Consider the following 19,877-nt stretch of genomic DNA (forward strand, 5'->3'; position numbering starts at 1 on the left):
TTTAATACTCTTAAAGAAATCTTTGATCTAAAATTTGGTTTCTTAAATGAATTTGCCTGCAGGAAAAGAAATTCCCTGAAAAAAATAATAAGTGAATAAATCCTCCTTCTCATTTATAAATTTGCCTTCTGAATCCCTGATTAGCAAGAGTCAGTCTTCTAATGGAGGATGACTCCCTCATCGAGATATAATACTGAGCTCCATTATCATGAAAGCTGAGGATTTCACCAAGAGTTTCTCAGCATGAGCCATTTCTTCTCCTTATCCAAGGTTCTATGTAATCAATAAATTAAGAAAGTTGATCAATGCTTTATGAATGCCTAAATCTGCTTTCTTATGCTTAATTAGACTTGAAAAAAACCAAGTTGAATAAAGTATTTTCCAATTGCCTAAATGTTAAAATGTCATTATCATTTCTGTTGGATTCAGTTTATTGCAAAGGATCTTGGTAATGAAACAATTTGATAAGAGTTCTTAACGACTTGCCTTCCCTATGGGTAATGATAATAACAGAATTTTTTATTTTATTTTTATGCAAATAATAAAGCTTCCATCTGTCATTTTCCTGTGTACTGAAGTAATACTGATCCTGGCATGGGTCACATTTGTAAATGTTTCATTTATGAGCCATTCCTCCTCCTGACTCCTCTGCTGCATTGAACTATACTGGAAAAAAAATGCACTGTCTTGTAGTTCCTGTGCCTCTCAATTTGGCATTACATTTGTTCTGACATTTCTTCAATGGATTCCAGCAGGAAGTTGTTCCACAATTTTCTCATGCCTTTATTTATCAAATAATTTTGCTAAAAGCTTTTTAATGTGTATATGATATGACAACTGGTTGTCTTAAGTATTTTATTTAAGCATTCATATTTTCCTTCTAATATTTCTTGTTATAGACATTCTGTCCCACAGGCAAAATTACTTACCACATTTTGCAGTACCATTCAATTTAGTTATTCAGAAGACTATACACATCTTTTAAGCAGTCAAGGATGTAGAAATTGTGGGGAAAATGTTAGGAAATTAGAATTTTATTTAAATTATTATTTAAATTATTCTTTTGTAGCATTTCTCCAGAATGCATAATATTTTATGAATAGATTATCGAGTTTCATGACCTGATAACCACATTTTATGAGCAGTTGGCTGTGAACTATGAGTGTACATGAACAGACTTAGTTGCTTTAGAAAACTCTTCAGTATTGGCAATTTGACTCCACCTGTTTTAGAAACTAATGCAGCTGGTATGGATAGTAGTTATGGAATCAATTGAAGAGCCTAGATGGGGAAATATAAGAAAACTGTGTTGTGCTTAGATTTCTATTGAAGACTCCTTGAATAGATCAATCATCAAGTGAAAGGCAGAGGAAGAGGCAATTCTGACCCATGACTTAACTAAACTTTTGATAGTTCCTCTAACTTTTATAACCCCTACCAACCCCAAGTAGAGTAACTAACACAGTTATCACAGCTAACAAACTGATATTTATTGAGAAATGGATCAAGTAGATACTTAACACTTAGAAAATTATTTGGAGTAGAACAGAGGACCTTTCAACAATTAGGATAAGATTTATGGCTTGACCAAAACTACACAAACAGACAAAAGCAGGGCCATGTATAACATACAAGATAGACATAGAAGATAAAATCTAAATAGTATCAGTTCTTGTCTAAATTCTTGAGACGTGACAAAAATGAGAGATTATGGTTTCGATAATCATTTCATGTATATTTTTATAAAAATTGCTTTAGTGTGATTTTATATCATCCAAAAATTTCTATAATCAATTCATATTTAAATAAATAAATATAGCAGAATAGGGAGAAATGAATATTCATAAGCACACTTCTGTGCTGTTTTAGTTATATTGTTTTCTTCATATGATGGATGCTTTCAGTAGGGTTGCCAGTAAGATGAGGAAAATCAGTAAGATGAGGAAAATTGGAACATTGTTCACAGACAGAGATGAGGATAGATGCAAAGGATTCAAGCTGAGAGTGAGAAGCCTGAGAGTACTCCATACCAAAACGTCTGGTAGCACATAGGAGCATAAAAGAGGGGTCCAAAAGGTGCAACAGATGTGTATCTTACAGCTCATTCTGTGCTCAAAATACATATTTATTTTTAACGGTGCTGGGGATTGAATTCAAAGACATTATAACACTGATCTACAATCCCAGCAATTTTTTTATTTTTAACTATAATCTCACAAAGTTGTTGACGGCCTTTCTAAGATGCTGGGGCTGACCTAGAACCTGTGATTGTTCTCTTTCAGCCACCCAAGTACTGAGATTATAGGCATATGCTACCATGTTGGGTTTGACTTTATTTTTTCCTAGACACTGCTTTGTCTATTAATTTTGTCTCAGAGAGATCATACCTAAATAGACCTTGCCCATCTCTATGATAAACTAACCCATGGCCATTTATATTTCAAGTACCTGGTTTCTTACTTATTCTGCACTGCTTTTTCAATAGTTTGTTAAAAATATTTTATTTTTTCTTGAAGAGGAGGTTCCTGACTATACCTCCCTTCAATTGACTTTACTCATTCATTCTTGTATTTTAGGCAACATATATACATACTCACACACACACACACACACACACACACACACACACACACACACACTTACACATAGTCTTTGACCCTGAGGAATTTACACTTTCTTGGTAGAATTAATATCAATAATTATGGTATTTTGATTTTACTATGTTTCAAGGGACATGATTTTGTCCTTTTAGAGTTGTTTAATATGTATATATTTCAAAACTATGACAACACTGTTAAAGATCTTATTTCTGATGACTAAAATTTGGATTTTAACAAGATTGACTTCTAAAAATGTTCAATTCATTTCTTTAAATCTTCTATGTAAAATACACTCTTCAGAAAAAAAAATTAATAGACATTTCTTGTACTAGAGATTATTTTGGAGAGTATTTTACAGGTAGAGAGTTATTATTTCCCATCTCTGACTCCTGGGATGCATTCTACAATCTCTTCAGTCCTTAACACTTCTATAGAAACTGAGATAAGTGGTCAAATTATGTACAGTTTTGATGGTGATGTCGATGTGAAATTGGATGTCTGCCCTTTTAGAATAGCAATTTCTACACAGTCTACTAATCTAGCTGCAGCTTTTCTTTGTCTGCACTTCTAAATAAGGGCATTTTAATCTGTTCTGCTATTTACATGTTTGAATAAACTATTCTAGAAGAGTTGACACAAAATCCTAATAGTGGAAAAAATAAAATGACAATCACTACTTCTCAAAGGTAGACATCACATTTTATAAACTGTCAATACCATACAGTGTCTTAGTATAGAGTCTTAAATATAACAGATTCAATAAATACTGATTTAAATGATATCAAAATATTTTGTGAATATTTTATAATAATATCAAGTAATATTTCTGGATTATTTTTCTTTATTGAGGAAAGTTAAAATTTATTTCCATTAAGTTCATGCAAGTAAAAGAAATAGAAAAAAATCAATTTTCAAGGAGAAAAATCCCATTTATTTATGTAATTCTTTCTTAAATTCAAATAAAAATTATTTTTTTCTGAATTCAAACCCACTATTGTTTCTTTTTAAAGAAAATGATTGACTAGGCTTTTTATGCTTTTTATTATACAAAAATGGTTTTACATTGAAACAACCATTATGTTTTAGATAGGACTTTGAATTAAATAGTCCTAATCTCTTTTACCAGAGGTATAAAAACAATGATTTAAGTGTATTTTAGAGCTTAAGTTTCATAATATTCTTTTAAAACATTGGAGATAATCCAAAGCTCATGAAAGACTAGTGTGAAATGTAAGAAAAGGATAGAACTAGAAAGACAGGAGGCATATTTGATGCTGTGGAACCATTGGGGAACAGGTTCAATGGACTCAGCTAAATGGGGCAACTCTACATGAAATATGAGAAACTCAGGACATATATTCATTATATCATAAGACTGAATAATCTATGACTAAACCCAAATGGTACGTTCTATATATTTAAATTTGTTTGATTAAAAGAAATATGATACAAATTCTAAACCATGGGATCTAATATATTTATATGTTTGACTGATAAGACATCAAAATAGAAAAAGTATATATTGCTATTGACTAGGAACTTGCCATATTTTCTGTCCTTTTATTATTTTCTAGCCATAGAGATAACAGAATCTTTTGATGGACAAGAACTACTTTCAGGGTGTTACTGAATAGTTTAACGACCTTGTTCAGGTAACCAAGAGTGAACTTGTAGAGAACTGACCTTTTGATAGATCATATCCACACTCTGCTTCTAGAGCCTCTATGTAAGTGTTGACAATGATAAACAAGTAAATTGTATCAAGCAGGATAAGCAAATTAAAAGATGTAAAAGTGAATATCAACATTACTAGTTATATTTAAATCAATTATTAACTACTGTTACTTAGATAAGGATTTCAGTGGCAGATCCTGCTATACATTATAACTTATAACAGCAAACGTATTCAGTTGACTTGATTTATCCTCAAATACACTCATTAGGTAGGATATTATTTAGCTTGGATTTCTTGTCCTTTTTATAATTTATAGCTTATTTTCACATCAGAACTAAAAAAGAAGTGTTTTGTTTTACAGAAGGGATAGAAACATTCCTTCTGGAAAAATATATCATTTTCTAATGGAGCAGAAAAGACTAAACCAATATACTTCTAGAACTGATCAACAATTTCAGGCAAATATCAGGATACAAAATCTATAGCCTTTCTATACGCCGACCATTAATTCACTGACTAAAAAAGAAACCCATAGAACAATTACATTCATGATATCCTCAAAAACAATATACCTATGAATAAACATAACCAAGGAGGTAAAAGACCTCTACAATTAAAATTATAAAACACTAGAGAAGGAAATTGAAGATCATAAAATGTGGAAAGATCTTTTTGTTCTTGCATAGACAGAATAAATATTAACAGAATGGTTATTCTACCAAAAGTGATCTACAGAATCAATGCAATCCTTATCAAAATATCAAAGACATTTTTCACAGATCTAGAAAAATCAGTCCAAAATTTCCTATGGAGAAACAAAAGACCCAGAATAGCCAAAACAATTCTCAGCAATAAGAACCATAGAGGAGGCATCACAATTCTTGACTTCAAATTATACTACAGGGATACAGTAATTTAAAAAAATAGCATGGTGTTGGCACAAAAAGAGACAAACAGACCAATAGAATATAATAGAAGATGCAGAAACAAATTCACACACTTACAGATAATTGATTTAAAGAACATTGCTAAATACATACACTGGAGAAAAGAGCCTTTTCAACAAATGTTATTGGAAAAACGGGTCATCCATTTGTAGAAAATGAAATTAAATCCCTACCTCCTACCCTGAACAATAGTCTACTTGAGATGAATTAGACCTGGGAATGAGACCAGTAACTTTGACCTTACTGGAGGAGAAAATAATCTCAACACTCCAACATATAGGCAGAGGTCAAATATTCCTCAATAGGACCCTAAAATCTCAGGAAATGAAAACAAGGCTGAATAAATGAAATGGCATTAAATTTAAAAGTTTCTGCTCATCAGAAAAAATCATAAAGAGACTAAAGAGAGACTCTGCAAAATTAAATGAAATTTTTGTCATCTATTCTTCTGATAGAGGAATAATATCTAGAATGTGCAAAGTACATAAAAAGACAACATTTAAAAAATTTCAATAAAGAAATGGACAGTTGATCTAAATAGATACTTCACAAAATAAGAAATACAAATGGCCAATAAATACATGACAATTTTTCAACATCATTAGCAACCAGGGAAATACAAATTAAAACTCTCTTGAGATTCCAGAATGACAATCATCAAGAAATCATACAACAATAAATGCTGGGGAGGATGTGGAGAAATTATAACTCTTCTACACAGTTGGTGGGATTGCAAATTAATATGGCTGGAGTGGAGAACATCGTGAATATTCCTCAGAAATCTGGAAATAAATCTATTTTACCACTCATGGGTATATTTTCCAAAGACTGAAATAAAAAATATCATAGTACTATAATAGATAAATAGTAATATATATGTCCATATATACATATTTATTGTAGCACAATTCACAAGAGCCAAATTATGGAACCAACCTAGATGTCCATCAAGAGATGAGTGGATAACAAAATTATGGAATATACACACAATGGAATTCTACTCAGCAATAAAGAACAAAATGATGTCGTTTTCAGGAAAATGGATAAATCTGTTATGTTAAGTGAGATTAGCCAGTAACAGAATGTAAAGGGTCGTATATTTTACTCATAGGTGGATGCTAGGGAGAGTCAGGATACCCAATGGAATCAGTTAATGGAGGAGAAACTTGAATGGAGCAAGGAGAGTGCTCTAGGGGAACGTGGGGTAAGGAAATACCAATAAAGGAATAATTTTCCTCCATCAGTATTATGTACATATATGAGAATACCAATGCCAACCTCAATATCCTGTATAGGGAAGGGGGAAGTGGAGAAGGGCCAAGAGAAAGCCCACCAAGTGGCATATGCATGTATGTCGCTATCACTGTGCACTACATTATGATGTGAGATTCTAAAGAACAAAAATGTATGGAAAAAGAAAAAGAAAAAATTGTCATTTGCAAGGAAAAAATACTTGGTTAGTCAGTGTAAAAGCATTGAAACAGCCGGGCGTGGTGGCGCACGCTTGTAATCCCCGCACTTGGGAGGCAGAGACGGGAGGATCGCGCAGGTTCGAAGCCAGCCTCGCGCGCTGGCTTAGGAGACCGTTTCCAAATAAAAATGTAAAAATAGGTCTGGGAGTGCAGCCCGGAGATAGAAGGGCTTCCAGGAACCCCAGTACCACCAAAAAAAAAAAAAAAAAAAAAGCATTGAAACAATATAACATTCAAATAGACTGTTTCTAAAAATTAATGCATAAAAAGGTTCATTTTGATTATAAATTTGTAATTTAAAATATTATTATATCTTGTCATGATATTAGATATATTTCTTTTGTTGTTTTTTCAGAACTAATGAGAGGTGGCAGGAAGTCTTTTAGTAGAACCTAGAATATCATAATGCTCTACTACTGTTTTATTACTGAGTGATTTAGAAACTTTCCTTGTTAGGCTTTCAAGTCTCTAACTTGAATGATTCTATGAAAAATATGTTCTCTTTTTATTTTCTTCTTTTTTTTTGGTGTGTGTGTGTGTGTGTGTGTGTGTGTGTGTGTGTGTGTGTATGGGCTCATGAACATGCATCTGTTACACTCTCACAATCTGAGCTTTAAAGAATATTAAAAAATTCTAGTACTCAGTTCACACACCATTAACTTGAATTTTCAAATCAAAATTATTCTAAAAGAAATATTATTCTAAAATAATAATTTCTCAGTGAGTTAATTTACTTCTTGTTTAATTTTTCAAAATCTTATATAAATAAAATCTCTTTTTATTGTTTCATTTGAATAATGATACATTATATACTATAAATCAATACACTAATTGTTTTTAAACTATCATCCCAAAATTTACTACAAGTGACAAAGATGATAAATTATTGAAAGGCAAAAATTAATCTTGAGCTTTTAAATGTTAGGTACTCATTCTTACACATTTAACCCGATATCATCAAAGTTCTCTTTATTGCTTAAGATTTTCTTTGAGAATACAATGACATTTTTTATAATTTCCAAATAATGAGTAAAGTTAATACTAAAATATTAAAATATTTTTTTAAAAAAGTGGAATATACGAGTAAATTTATCAAAAAATTAGTAGAAAAGTTGCTGTAATTTCTAAATGTATTCTATGAGTTAAGCTGTTTATTAAGCACAGTACATACTTTCAGAAGTTTGTTTTGATATCATCAGCCTAATTATTTTTGGCTCATCAAAATTCTCATTTACTATGACATAAATAACTTTTCAATTGTACTCTTTAAATAAGTAATATATGTTAATATTTCTATTTAAAAATGTCATTAAACTTATACTGAAGAAGTATTGTTTTTTTTTAACTAGGGTTAATATCAATATTTTCTTGCTAATGTGTTTACAGTAATTTTGCACTTTGGTAAGGACTAGATAACTTTTGTTTAAGGCCAGTAGGAGGAGCTCTCACCTTGCTGGGTTCAATGTAATTAGAGTGCCTGGAAAACCTGAATTTGTGGGGGTTTTGTACATGAAACAAATAATAAAATTAAGATATTTACTACATATAATGGCATTAAAATATTAAAAATATTCAGTTTCATTTGAATATCAATGCATCATTCACTTTCTAAAATGAAAATTTAAAATATTATTTTTCTTAGGATTTTTAAAGTTATGATTGCAGTATAATAAAAACAAAAATATTAAGTAAATCTTGCATCTGTAAGCTACCAAAAACAAGTAGTCCTTCTAAAATATGTATGTTGTAGGAGTATGTGTGTGTATGTGCATACATATATACATATATATTTGAAGTGAATATACTTCACAGTTTTCAATTATAAATATCAAAAAGCAGCTGAAATATGTTTTAGAAAGAATAGTAATTATTTTAACTAATTAGTTCAACTATTGGCTATAATTTTATGTTTGATTCATCAAAAGGAAATCTCTGGTGTTAACTTTCAGTACATGGCAGGAATTTTTGAGCACTATCAAATTAGCCCCTTATTTGAATTTCTTCATTTGTAGATAGTACCTTTGAATTTTCTATACAAATATCTGATAAGGAATCTATACTCAAACTTCAAAAGATTTAAAATATATAAAGAAAATTGTAATGTTTATCTGCAGAATTAAGATAAATAATAAACGGATTTTTATATTTGAAGTTAAAATGGTTGGGATAAATGCAATACTATTAAAAAGTTTTTGAGCCTGGTGTTTAAGAATCATTCTCCTTGACTGTAATAAATATTTATCACTTTGTGATTTCAAGAAAAATTCAGTATTTTTCCCTATACCTCATTATTATCTATAAATTGAATGTTAATAAAAATCATTGGGTCTCTATGCAAAATATGTCAGAAACTCTTGTAGCTCATAAACAGAAAAAATCCAATAATTTTTTTTTTTTTTTTTGGTGGTACTGGGGTTCCTGGAAGCCCTTCTACCTCCGGGCTACACTCCCAGACCTATTTTTACATTTTCATTTTGAAAACAGGGTCTCCTGATCCAGCGCACGTGGCTGGCTTCGAACCTGCGTGATCCTCTTGTCTCCGCCTCCCAAACGCGGGGATTACAAGCGTGCGCCACCACGCCCGGCCCAATAAAATTTTGAAAAAGTACTTAATGCATATTTCTGAAAAAAAAAAAAACATCAAAATGGCTAACAGTATACAAAAAGTGCTGCACATCACTAACCTTCAGGGGTATGTAAATCAAAACCATAGTAAGATATCAGAATGCACCTGTTAGGGTGCATTAAAAGTCAAAAGAAAAAAAAAAGTGTTGGCAAATATGTAAAGAAAAGAGAACCAAGTTTTACTGTTAGTGGGAATTTAAATTTACTCAGCTATTATGGAAAATAATAGGGATTCTTCTCAAAAAATTCAAAACAAAATCACCATATAATCTAGCAATTCTACTTCTGAATCCAAATCAGGTCCTTGAGAGTTATCTGCACTCCCATATTTATTTCATCATTATTCAAAATAGACCAAGTACGGAAACAATGTAAATGTTTCTCAAGGAATAAGAACATAAATTATGGTATATGCCTACAGTGAAATATGAGTCTACCTAGAAAAGAAGAAAATCGTGCTATATTAACAACATGGATAGACTTGGAGGGTATTATACTAGGTGAAAATAAACCAGTCACAAAATGATAAATCCCACATGAATCCATTTAGATGAGCTCCAAACAGATTCATAAAAACTGAAGAATAGTGGTTGGCAGGGCCTGAGGGGAATATAAAATGGGAAGATGCATTTTTTATTTTTATTTTGAAATAGGGCCTTCTAGATTAATGAGAATCTTATTATTTGCCGAGACCGAGACTGTCCTCAATCCTGCAATTCTCCTGTCTCAGCCACCACACCCAGCTCTAAATATCTTGTTTTTTTTTTTTTTTTTTTTGGTGGTACTGAGGTCCCTGGAAACCCTCATACCTCTGCGCTACACTCCCAGACCTATTTTATACATTTTATTTGGAAACAGGGTCTCTTGAGCCAGCACGACTGGCTCCCAGCCTGCACAATCCTCCTGTCTCAGCCTCCCAAGCGCGGGGATTACAAGTGTGCGCCACCACCCCCAGCTCTCTAAATATCTATTTTTAAGGCCAAATAGACCTATGGCACTGTTTGGAGATGCCTTGAAGAAAAGTGTATTAAGAAAGTCCTTACTAACTTACTACCTTGAGTATGAACTGGTATTGTCGTTTTCTCCACCTTTTAGAGAAAGAATGACATATTTAAGAAATATGAATATGTTGGATAAATATTAAACTTGAGTGCCCCAAAGAAAGAGATTATATACTTCTATAAAAATACTTCTGTATTTTTAATAGTAAACCCCCAAAATGTAAAGGACATTCATTTAATAAGATAAACTTATTTTTCAGCATTTATTATGGTGAAATATTGAGCTTTTTCTCTAATATGTGAGATTATTTTTGTTACATTGAATGAATCCAGATGTCATTGTACCTGTACCCTCCACTGCATTTTTATCTATTATTTCTGCTACTTCTAATATAGAGTAAATTAAACTATAAAGAAAACCTCTTAAAAAGCTCTAGCCCTTTATCATGCCTTTTATTTCTTTTTCTGGTGTTAGCAGACATAAAAAACCATTAGTTAAATATATCAATTAATTAGCAGTAGCAAATTGTATAACCTAATTCAGTCATTCCTTCTTCATTTATTAACTGGAATATTTCCATAAGAGAAATGTCCTTCATTAACTATTTTGTTATGCAAAAGTAGTTCATGTAGAGAAAGCAAAATAATGTGTTTTACTTTTTTCAGTTTATTTTCCAGTTTTAATATAATGCTTTTATAGCATTTTACAAAAGTTAGAACTAGGTATAACTACAGATGCATGGATTTAAACATGTTTGAAGTGTCTCGGTTCTTTACTGTCATTATCCTTGTGTATGGCCTAATTATTTATATTTCACTGTGGAAGCCTAGTGGAAGTTCATTCCTAATTGCTTTTGTTGTGTTCAAAGTGGACACTTCCCTACTTTCTGATAATATGGCTGTGAAGCACCACCAGCAGAGTTGGCTGACAAATAATAAAAATTAAAATTAATGAAACCTGACTCTGATAAAGCTATGAAATATAACCTACCAGGAAAAAAAAAGATACAGGAAATAAGGGAGTATTTTGTCTTATGGTCAGTTAAAAAAAAACCTAGAATGTGGGATAAAATTATCTGTTATTTTTTTCTTGTTTTTCTAACAAATCAATTTCACCTGATAATAAAAGTAATTGATTAGTATTAAAGGGAAATGCACATCAAAACAACAATGAGATATTATTGAACACATGCTCAAATAATTTAAAAACGAGCTAATACCAGGATCTGATATATTGGAGACATTATAAAACTATACATTCAGCTATTGAAGATGTAAAACTCCATAGGCATTTTGGAATCCAATTTGATTCTTTCTTTTTAGAAAATAAACCTTTTCTATATAAGCTTATAACCCGAACTCCTACTTATTTCTTCTAAAGTAATGAAGATATAGAGTCATATAAAATTCTGCGCATGAAAGTTTTTAGTGGCTTCATATATAATGTGCTCAGCTAGAAATAGCAAAGATGTCCATCAGCTAGGAAATTCTATGTAGTGGAATTATTTTCAGCAATCAAAATGAACTGGCTGTTAATCCATGGAGTAACAAAGATGGATCTCAGATCTCAGATGCATTGTACTAAATGAAATGACCCAGGCTAAAAAAAAAAAAATTGTGTCATTTGCAAAAAAAAAAAAAAAAGAAAAGAAAAGAAAAGATGAATCTGCAAAACATTCTATTAAGCTGTTGCAGGAAGCTAGGTACCCAAAAGACAGTGGCTAGAGTTGAGTAGTGTGTTACTTTATTAGTTGGTGAAGGCTCAGAAGCAAAGCTTTTGATCTGAGCCCAGAAATAAGAGCATTTTATATATTAGATCATCTAATTTTAGAAGGAACAGGTAAGCAAGAATCTTGTTTTGTTTCTAGTGTGAGCAAGATGCAGAACAATTTTCAGTACATTGCTTCTCTCTTTTTCAATCTGTTCTGTGCCTTATCTTGTGGGCTGCCTGAGGAGGCTCTGCTTTTTAATTTCTAAGGGGGCCTATAAAGTAGCTTCAAGGACCTAGAGAAGTTTAGAGAAACGTCAGGACCTAACTGGGCTCCTGTCTTAGAATAGCTTCAAGAGTCAAGTAGGGCTCCTGCCTCAAAGTGAGATCAGCCAATCATAGAAAGTGAAAGGTCATATATTTTTTCTCATATTTGGAAGCTGGAGAAAAATTGGGATAAAAAAGGTACTTATGATCATAGAGAAGAAACTCCAGTGAAGTGAGGAAGGTGATCTAGGAGAAGCTGAAGACTGGGGAGGAAGAATTAGTGAATGAATCACTTCCATTGATAGTATGTACACATGTGAGAATACTAATGCCAATCTCAGTATTCTCTATGGGGAAGGGATAGCGTGGGGAGGGAACTGGGGAAAGCTCATCAAGTGTTGTGTGCATGTATGTCACTATCACTGTGAACTACATTATGATGTGAGATTATAACACACCAATAAAAGCATAAATAAAAAAAAACCAAAAAGCCGCCTGCCACATGATTTCAACATTTGATATTCAGGAAAAAAGCAGTATTATAGGGACAAAAATTAGTGGTTTCCAGAGGATGGGATGGAAAAGGGATATACTATAAAAAAAAGAGTTAAAAGAAACATTTGGGAGATAATGGAAATAATTTTAAGGTGATTCTAGCCATTGTTATTATATGGATGTTAAGGTTCATCAGATTTCATGGAAATTTGAATTCTAAAAGGTTGAGTGTTACAAGTAAAACATTCTTCAGTATGATTAGATGAAAATATATAATTGGAGAATATAAATGTACTCATACTTTTGTTTCTGACTTTGTTAAATTAAGACAATATGAAATATTAAACATGACTTGATATTTGATAACTTTAAGGAAATATTTATATTAATTAAGATATTGTTATATCAAATATTTGTTTTAGCAATAAAAGCTTAAATTTTTATGGATAAAATTATAAAATTACCAGAATTTGTTTAAATATTCCAGTTGGAGAGAAGTAAGTATAGATAGATGATAAAAGATCTATTACAAATTAGTAATAAAGCTGGTGAGAAGTATATGAGGGTTCATTAAACATTTTTCTTTTTTTAAAATGGTTGAAAATATCAACAATAGAAATTAATTAGAAATGTATAGCTTAGTTTTACTAATGTATATTTTGTGTATAAATTTTAGCCATACTTAAATAATATTCTGATAAAATAAGCACATAAAGTTTGAAATTTACATAAAGCCAGAAATTTTATGATAGTTTCATATTTTAAAATGTATTAGTAAAATGTATCACAGTGATTGAACTAAGTATAACCATAGAATTCTTACGATAGACACTAACGAGCAGATGCCCAATGACATAACTCAATGTCATTATTTCTTTAAAGTTAAAAACAAAACCTTAAGGTATGTGGGTGACCATTGAGTAAGTCTAAAGAAGAAACTGAAATAAAAATTTACCAGCAACAGTTAAAAATACATAAAAATACAATAAATAAAAACAAAACCTATTTTGGAAAAAGAAATGAAGTTAAGCAGGAGATGCCAAAGCATTGTTTCTCAGAGTGATGTTCATTTGTTACTGACATCTTGGGGTCTAGAAAGTAATAATTAACAATATAGATCAGTGGAATCTTGAACAGTATATTTTTTCCTGTTGGAAACAGGTCAGGTCATATACTCTTCTCAGTTGATTTCCATCTTTCTTTTTTTTTTTTTTTTTTTTTTTGGTGGTACTGGAGATGGAATTGTTCTACCTCTGGGCTACACTCCCAGACCTATTTTATATTTTATTTGGAAACAGGGTCTCTTAAGCCAGCACAGCTGGCTTCAAACCTGTGTGATATTCCTGTCTCCGCCTCTCAAGTGTGGGGATTAAAAGTGTGTACCACCACGCCCGGCTCTTTCTGCTGTCTATAATTGTTTTTATATTTCCACTTTTCAAAATAATCCCCACTCTTATTTCCCACTCCAGAAATGGAAAATGGGTTGATGTAATACTCATAGCTCGGTTTCTTTTAGATGCTGTTGTGAAATAATAGCAAAAGCCGGGTATGGTGGCACACACTTGTAATCCCAGTACTTAAGCAGCAGAAACAGAAGGGTCATAGGTTCGTGGCCAAACTCAGCTACTTATTGAGGCCCTCAGCAACTTAGACCCTGTTTCAAAATAAAGAATAAAAATAGGGCTTGGAATGTAGTATGGAGGTAGAATGCCCCAGTAATGCAAAAAATAAATAAATAAATAAATAAAATAAAGCAGCAAACTGTTTCTATCACATCTGATTGAATACCAACCCTCATCCTGGTGTAGCTCAAATTTTATCTTTTCTATAGTGGTGCATGGATTTTATTTTTTAATTTTTTTATTAGTGCATTGTAGTCATACATCTTAATAGGAGAAAAGACTTGTGTAGACATACATGCACACATCACTCGATAAGCCTTTACCCACACCATTCCCTCCCCATACCTGCTTCCCATGCTTCACTTATTGATTGATTTTGATAGGTTTGTTTAAGTACATCACGAGCTTTAGAGTGTTTCTCTTTTCCACTCTCCCATCTGCTCAGTTAGGCCATCTTATTTGTTCCTCTATAGGATCTCCTTTTTTATCTAGAGTTCTTCCTGGTACCCATTTCTCCCTATCTTTTGCATAATAGGGATATCATTTGATTTCTTATTTTTTGTGACTAAGTAATCTCATTTAGCATAATGTCCTCCAGTTTCATCCATTTTCCTGTAAACAATGTAATTGTGTTTTTCTTTATGACTGAGTAAAATACCACTGTGGACATATCCCACAGTTTTGTAATCCATTCATCTGTTGATGGACATCTTGGCTGGTTCCATAGTTTGGCTATGGTGAATTGTGCAGCTATGAACATAGAGACACATGCATTAGTTTGGTAGTTTGGTTTCATTTCTTTTGGGTAGATACCCACAAGTGGTATTGCTGGATCAAATTGTAAATTTGTTCCCATTCTTCTGAGAATCCTCCATATATTTTTCCAAATTTGAAATCCCACCAACAATGTTTTATTTTTATTTTTTTTCAATAAGATGGTACCAGAAGGGATTTTATTTATAAACAGGGCCCTATCTCTTATTTCAGTGGGATGTCGATCTTTTTTAAGTACATGTGGGAGAGGAATGGAATGAAAATATATATTAAAAAAAAGGATAGAGGGAATAGTTTTGAGTTCCCACTTCTCCACATCCACGCCAGCATTTGTTGTGTTATGAATGGTTGCCATTCTAGCTGGAGTTAGGTGAAATTTCAGTGTAGTTTTGATTTGCATCTCTCTTATTGCCAATGATGTTGAGCATTTTTTCATGCATTTATTGGCCATTTGAATTTCTTCTTTTATGAAATGTCTATTTAATTCAATTGCCAATTTTTTGATTGGGTTATTTGCTTTCTTAGTGCTGTTTCTTGAGTTTTCTGTATATTCCAGATATTATTTCTCTATCTGAGGAATAGGTGCCAAAAATCTTCACCCATTCTGTTGGCTCTCAATTGAGGTTCTTCATAGTTTTCTTTGATGTACAGAAGCTCTTCAGTTTCATGGAATCCCATTTTTGATTCGTCTTTTAGTTTCTTGTGCCTTTGGGATCTTGTTGAGAAAGTTTTTATCTGTGCCTATGTGTTGCAGTGTTGGACCTATTCTCTCTTCAAGGAGGCTCTGGTCTTTTTTCCAGTGTATGTTTTTGGCCCCTTTGTCAAAAATCAATTGGCTATAAGTTTGTGGATTTGTGTCTGAGTCTTCTATTCTGCTCCATTGGTCTATGTATCTGTTTCTGTGCCAGTTACATGCAGTTTTTATTAAAATTGATTTGTAATATATTTTAAAGTCAGGTATTGTTTATTCCTCCTGCATGTTTTTTGATGCTGAGAACTACTTTGGCTATTTTGGTTTTTTGTTGTTCCAAATGAATTTAAGGACTGATTTTTCTATGTCTGTGAGAAATTATCTTGGTAATTTTATGTTTTCTGTACAGCCCTTAAAACTGCCTTTCCAGCGTTAGCCTGAGTTATTTGCAGGATTGCTATATAGTCATTGGTTTTAGACTTTAAAAGAACATTATCTTATTTTTTTACATGCCTGCCTTTTTTTTACCATATTTTGAAATATATATGTGGGTAGAGAAAAGAGACAAATAATTTTATTTTTGTTTTTGCTTCCTTTAAAAATTATTATACCACCTAATATATGTAGTAATAAAATATGGTGGTTTATTAAAAATAAATTGTTTTCATACTTTGCTGATTATATATAAGGATACTTAATCATTTAAAATCAAAATATAGAAGCTTTATTTAATACAGTTACTTTTATTTAGTGTATTATAAAGTATAAAATAAAGGAAATGATCAACGATGGTTATCTTATTAGTTTTAAGATTTATTATTACATTTAAATTATTTTCAATTATTTATTTCAATGCTATTCAGCATTTTAAAATTAAGATACTTTATGCATTTTGTCATTGCTTAATATTATTATTTACTAATTTATATTTATATATGAAAGCATTTTAGTAATAATGCAAACTAAAGCTAATGTGATGAGTAATAGTAAAGGTCGGTGATATTAATGATTTAAATAATATTAGTTTATATTTGCATCAGTTGAGAAATTTATGTAAGTTTTATCTATTTAATTCCAGTTGTGTTGCTTGATACAACAACTGTGCTGGGAGAGCTAGGATGGAAAACATATCCATTAAATGGGGTAAGTTTAAATACCTTTAAAAATTTTTCATTCTTGTTAGGTTTTTAGGGTCTCTCATAAGAGTGAAGGAACAGTAGATTTTTTGTCTCTATTTAAATGGATTTTGGATTATAATTTAAGTTCTATAGAAAAAAACAAAACACAGTTAATTTGGCAATCATTGGGAATAATATATAAATATCCATTCATTTAAATTTAAAACACTTTTTAATTTTGTGTTTTATACAAAGTAATATTACAGTTATCCCATATATATTTTTTCTTCAGAAATAAAATTCTATGTGTAATTCCAAAATACATTATATATAAGTCAAATTTGATAATTGTATGTATATTTCCATAAAAACTTTGAATATTATAATAATATACTAATATTAACAGCTTTGTTTTTATTGAAAATATGAATCTACTAAAGCAGTATATGTTTTGTGAACTTGGTAAAAAATGTGTCATGATTAATTTTTTGTTCATTGGAAATAGTTGCTTTGAAAGCATATTAAAATGTATAATTTATAAAACATAATTTTTCAGATACCAATATTTAGCTGTGTTTGTAGTTGAACTTTTTATGTTTTGATCCGTTTTGTATTATTTTAACATTGAAACATGTTTTTCTATACCTTTTGTTGATATTAAGCTAACATAAAAGGGTGGTTTGTGAAGATTTTAAAATTTTTTATACTTAAATTTAGCTTTTCTTTTTTACTCAGAAATTATATTCTCTCATTCATCATAATCTTTGTTGATCTTCTTCTATACATTATTTTTACTGCTATATCTTACTTTTAATCTAAAAGAAATAATTAACCCAAAGATGTTTTTATCTTTTGTGAACATGTCACATATTGCTAATTGATTTTGACATTTCTTATCAAAAGTTATCCATTAAATATTCCCTTTTAACTAAAAAAAAAACCCTTACATATTGTTAGATCTTTATTTCTTTACTTAATATCCTAGTTTCTTCTTTGGATGTGTTTCTTTTTGATTCCTTGATTCTTCATTAATTTTTTATTTATTCTAATAGAGCTTTCATCAAACTATTTCTGAGAAATGTTTCCAAAAGTAAAATGTCCTCATCCTATTATTTCCATAAAAATTATTAAATATTAGCATTGAGCTAAACTCTTGAGTTAGTATCTGTTAGTTGGATATTAGGTATGTCATATTTGTATATAAGAATTAAGTAAAAGTTTTTATAGAATACCCTTCCAAGGAATATGTTTTTCTTTCTCTTTATCTCTCTTTCTCTCTCTCTATGTATGTATGTATGTATGTATGTATATATATATATGTATATATATATGTGTGTGTGTGTATGTGTGTATATATGTATATAAATGTATATATGAGAGTATATATATATGTATATATGAGAGTATATGTATATATATATTTACTTCAGCAAAAACAAAATAACTTCAAGCACTTACTCAATTATTAAGTAATTTAGAATCCCCTTTTCCCTTTTCTCAATTATCTGAAGAAAAAAAAAAACCTAGAAACATCCTATGACTGGTCTCATTTATCTAAGAATCACGGAAGGAACAGATATTGTGGCTGTGCTCTAGGTATTGTTTGGCTCGATTAAACTTTATTTCAAAGAAAACTGATTACCAGGAGATGCAAAGGCTTAGAGTGTCACACATGAGATTGCTGCTATCATTTTAGTAATGATTTTTGTCGTAGGTGTTATTAAATGGAATATTCTCTACTTATGATTTGTTATTATGAAAGGAGAGGACAGGAGAATTGACTGGAATAGAGTAATCTATCTCATATATTTCTAGTCACCAGAAGCTTCCCTAAACATTTCGCATTTTAATTTCAAAATAGCCCTTTGAGATATGTCCTAATTTAGTCAGAGAATCTCAGTCTTAAAAAAAGAGTAAGAAACAAAATATTACTAGGTATTATAATAAAAGCGAAATTGCTAGTGATGGATTCTCTTTCAAAACCAGACATTTCTGACTCTAAAGATTTTTTATTTACCATACTACAGCTAGTTAAAGAACACTGAAAACTGAAGCGTCAAAGATGTGTGCACTATCTTTTTTAGATTCCTTTTTTCCCTTTCTAAATATACTACTAGTATAAGATTTGCATTTCAGATAGCACATCAAGATTACCAAAAAGAGACAACAAGGAGTGGAAAGAGAATAATATACTTCCAAATAAATATAAAAGAAAACGTAGATAATGAAAACCTGGTTATGATTTTTTGAATATTTGCCACATACTAAACTTTGCTAAAGATCCTTTGCTTACATCAATTGTATAAATCAAGTATAATTTATCCATATTGATAGATGTAGAAATTAAGACTCAGGTGCATTCAATCACTTTCACAAGGACACAAAGTCAGGGAGTACAAAAGAAGTCCAAAGCCAAGCATATTCTACTCTTGATATTTATGGATGGCCATTTTACAGCTAGCTGCCTTTTATTTCTTACAGGAGTCTACTAGGTAACAGTAAAGGCTGATGACCAATATACTAGACTATGAAGAGAAAATAACATGTGGATCCCAACATTAAAGAGAAAATTAAATACTTACCTATCTTGAAATACTAAAGTTGGCATGAACTATAGTACTCATAATCTACATATGACATTACTCATAATCTACATATTACTCATAATCTAAATATGGCAATTACATAGACTGTGATTACTTATAATTATATAGATCATGATTATATAACTCACATTAGTTAATTATAATTATCATATTATATATAACTATTATATATATAATATTTAATATGATAATTATGATTCACTATATTATTATGCTATATCATATTATATAATGATTATATTATATTAATAATTAAGTAATTATTAATAATTATAT

The 19,877-nt window shown here is 30.8% G+C and overlaps 1 protein-coding gene across 2 annotated transcripts in view; it reads left to right on the forward strand.

The window, feature by feature from the left end:
* The window catches only part of EPHA6 (EPH receptor A6), a gene marked incomplete at both ends in the record, with an annotated part of 972,789 nt that overhangs the window by 50,976 nt on the left and 901,936 nt on the right, over positions 1-19,877 (forward strand). For both annotated transcript variants that reach the window (XM_080695858.1, XM_080695859.1), the window contains one exon: positions 16,956-17,020. In XM_080695858.1, the coding sequence (XP_080551984.1) occupies positions 16,956-17,020 (65 nt within the window). The remainder of the gene's footprint in view (positions 1-16,955; positions 17,021-19,877) is intronic.

Source organism: Muscardinus avellanarius, assembly GCF_963383645.1.
Source record: "Muscardinus avellanarius genome assembly, chromosome: 5".
NCBI classification, from domain to species: Eukaryota; Metazoa; Chordata; class Mammalia; order Rodentia; family Gliridae; genus Muscardinus; species Muscardinus avellanarius.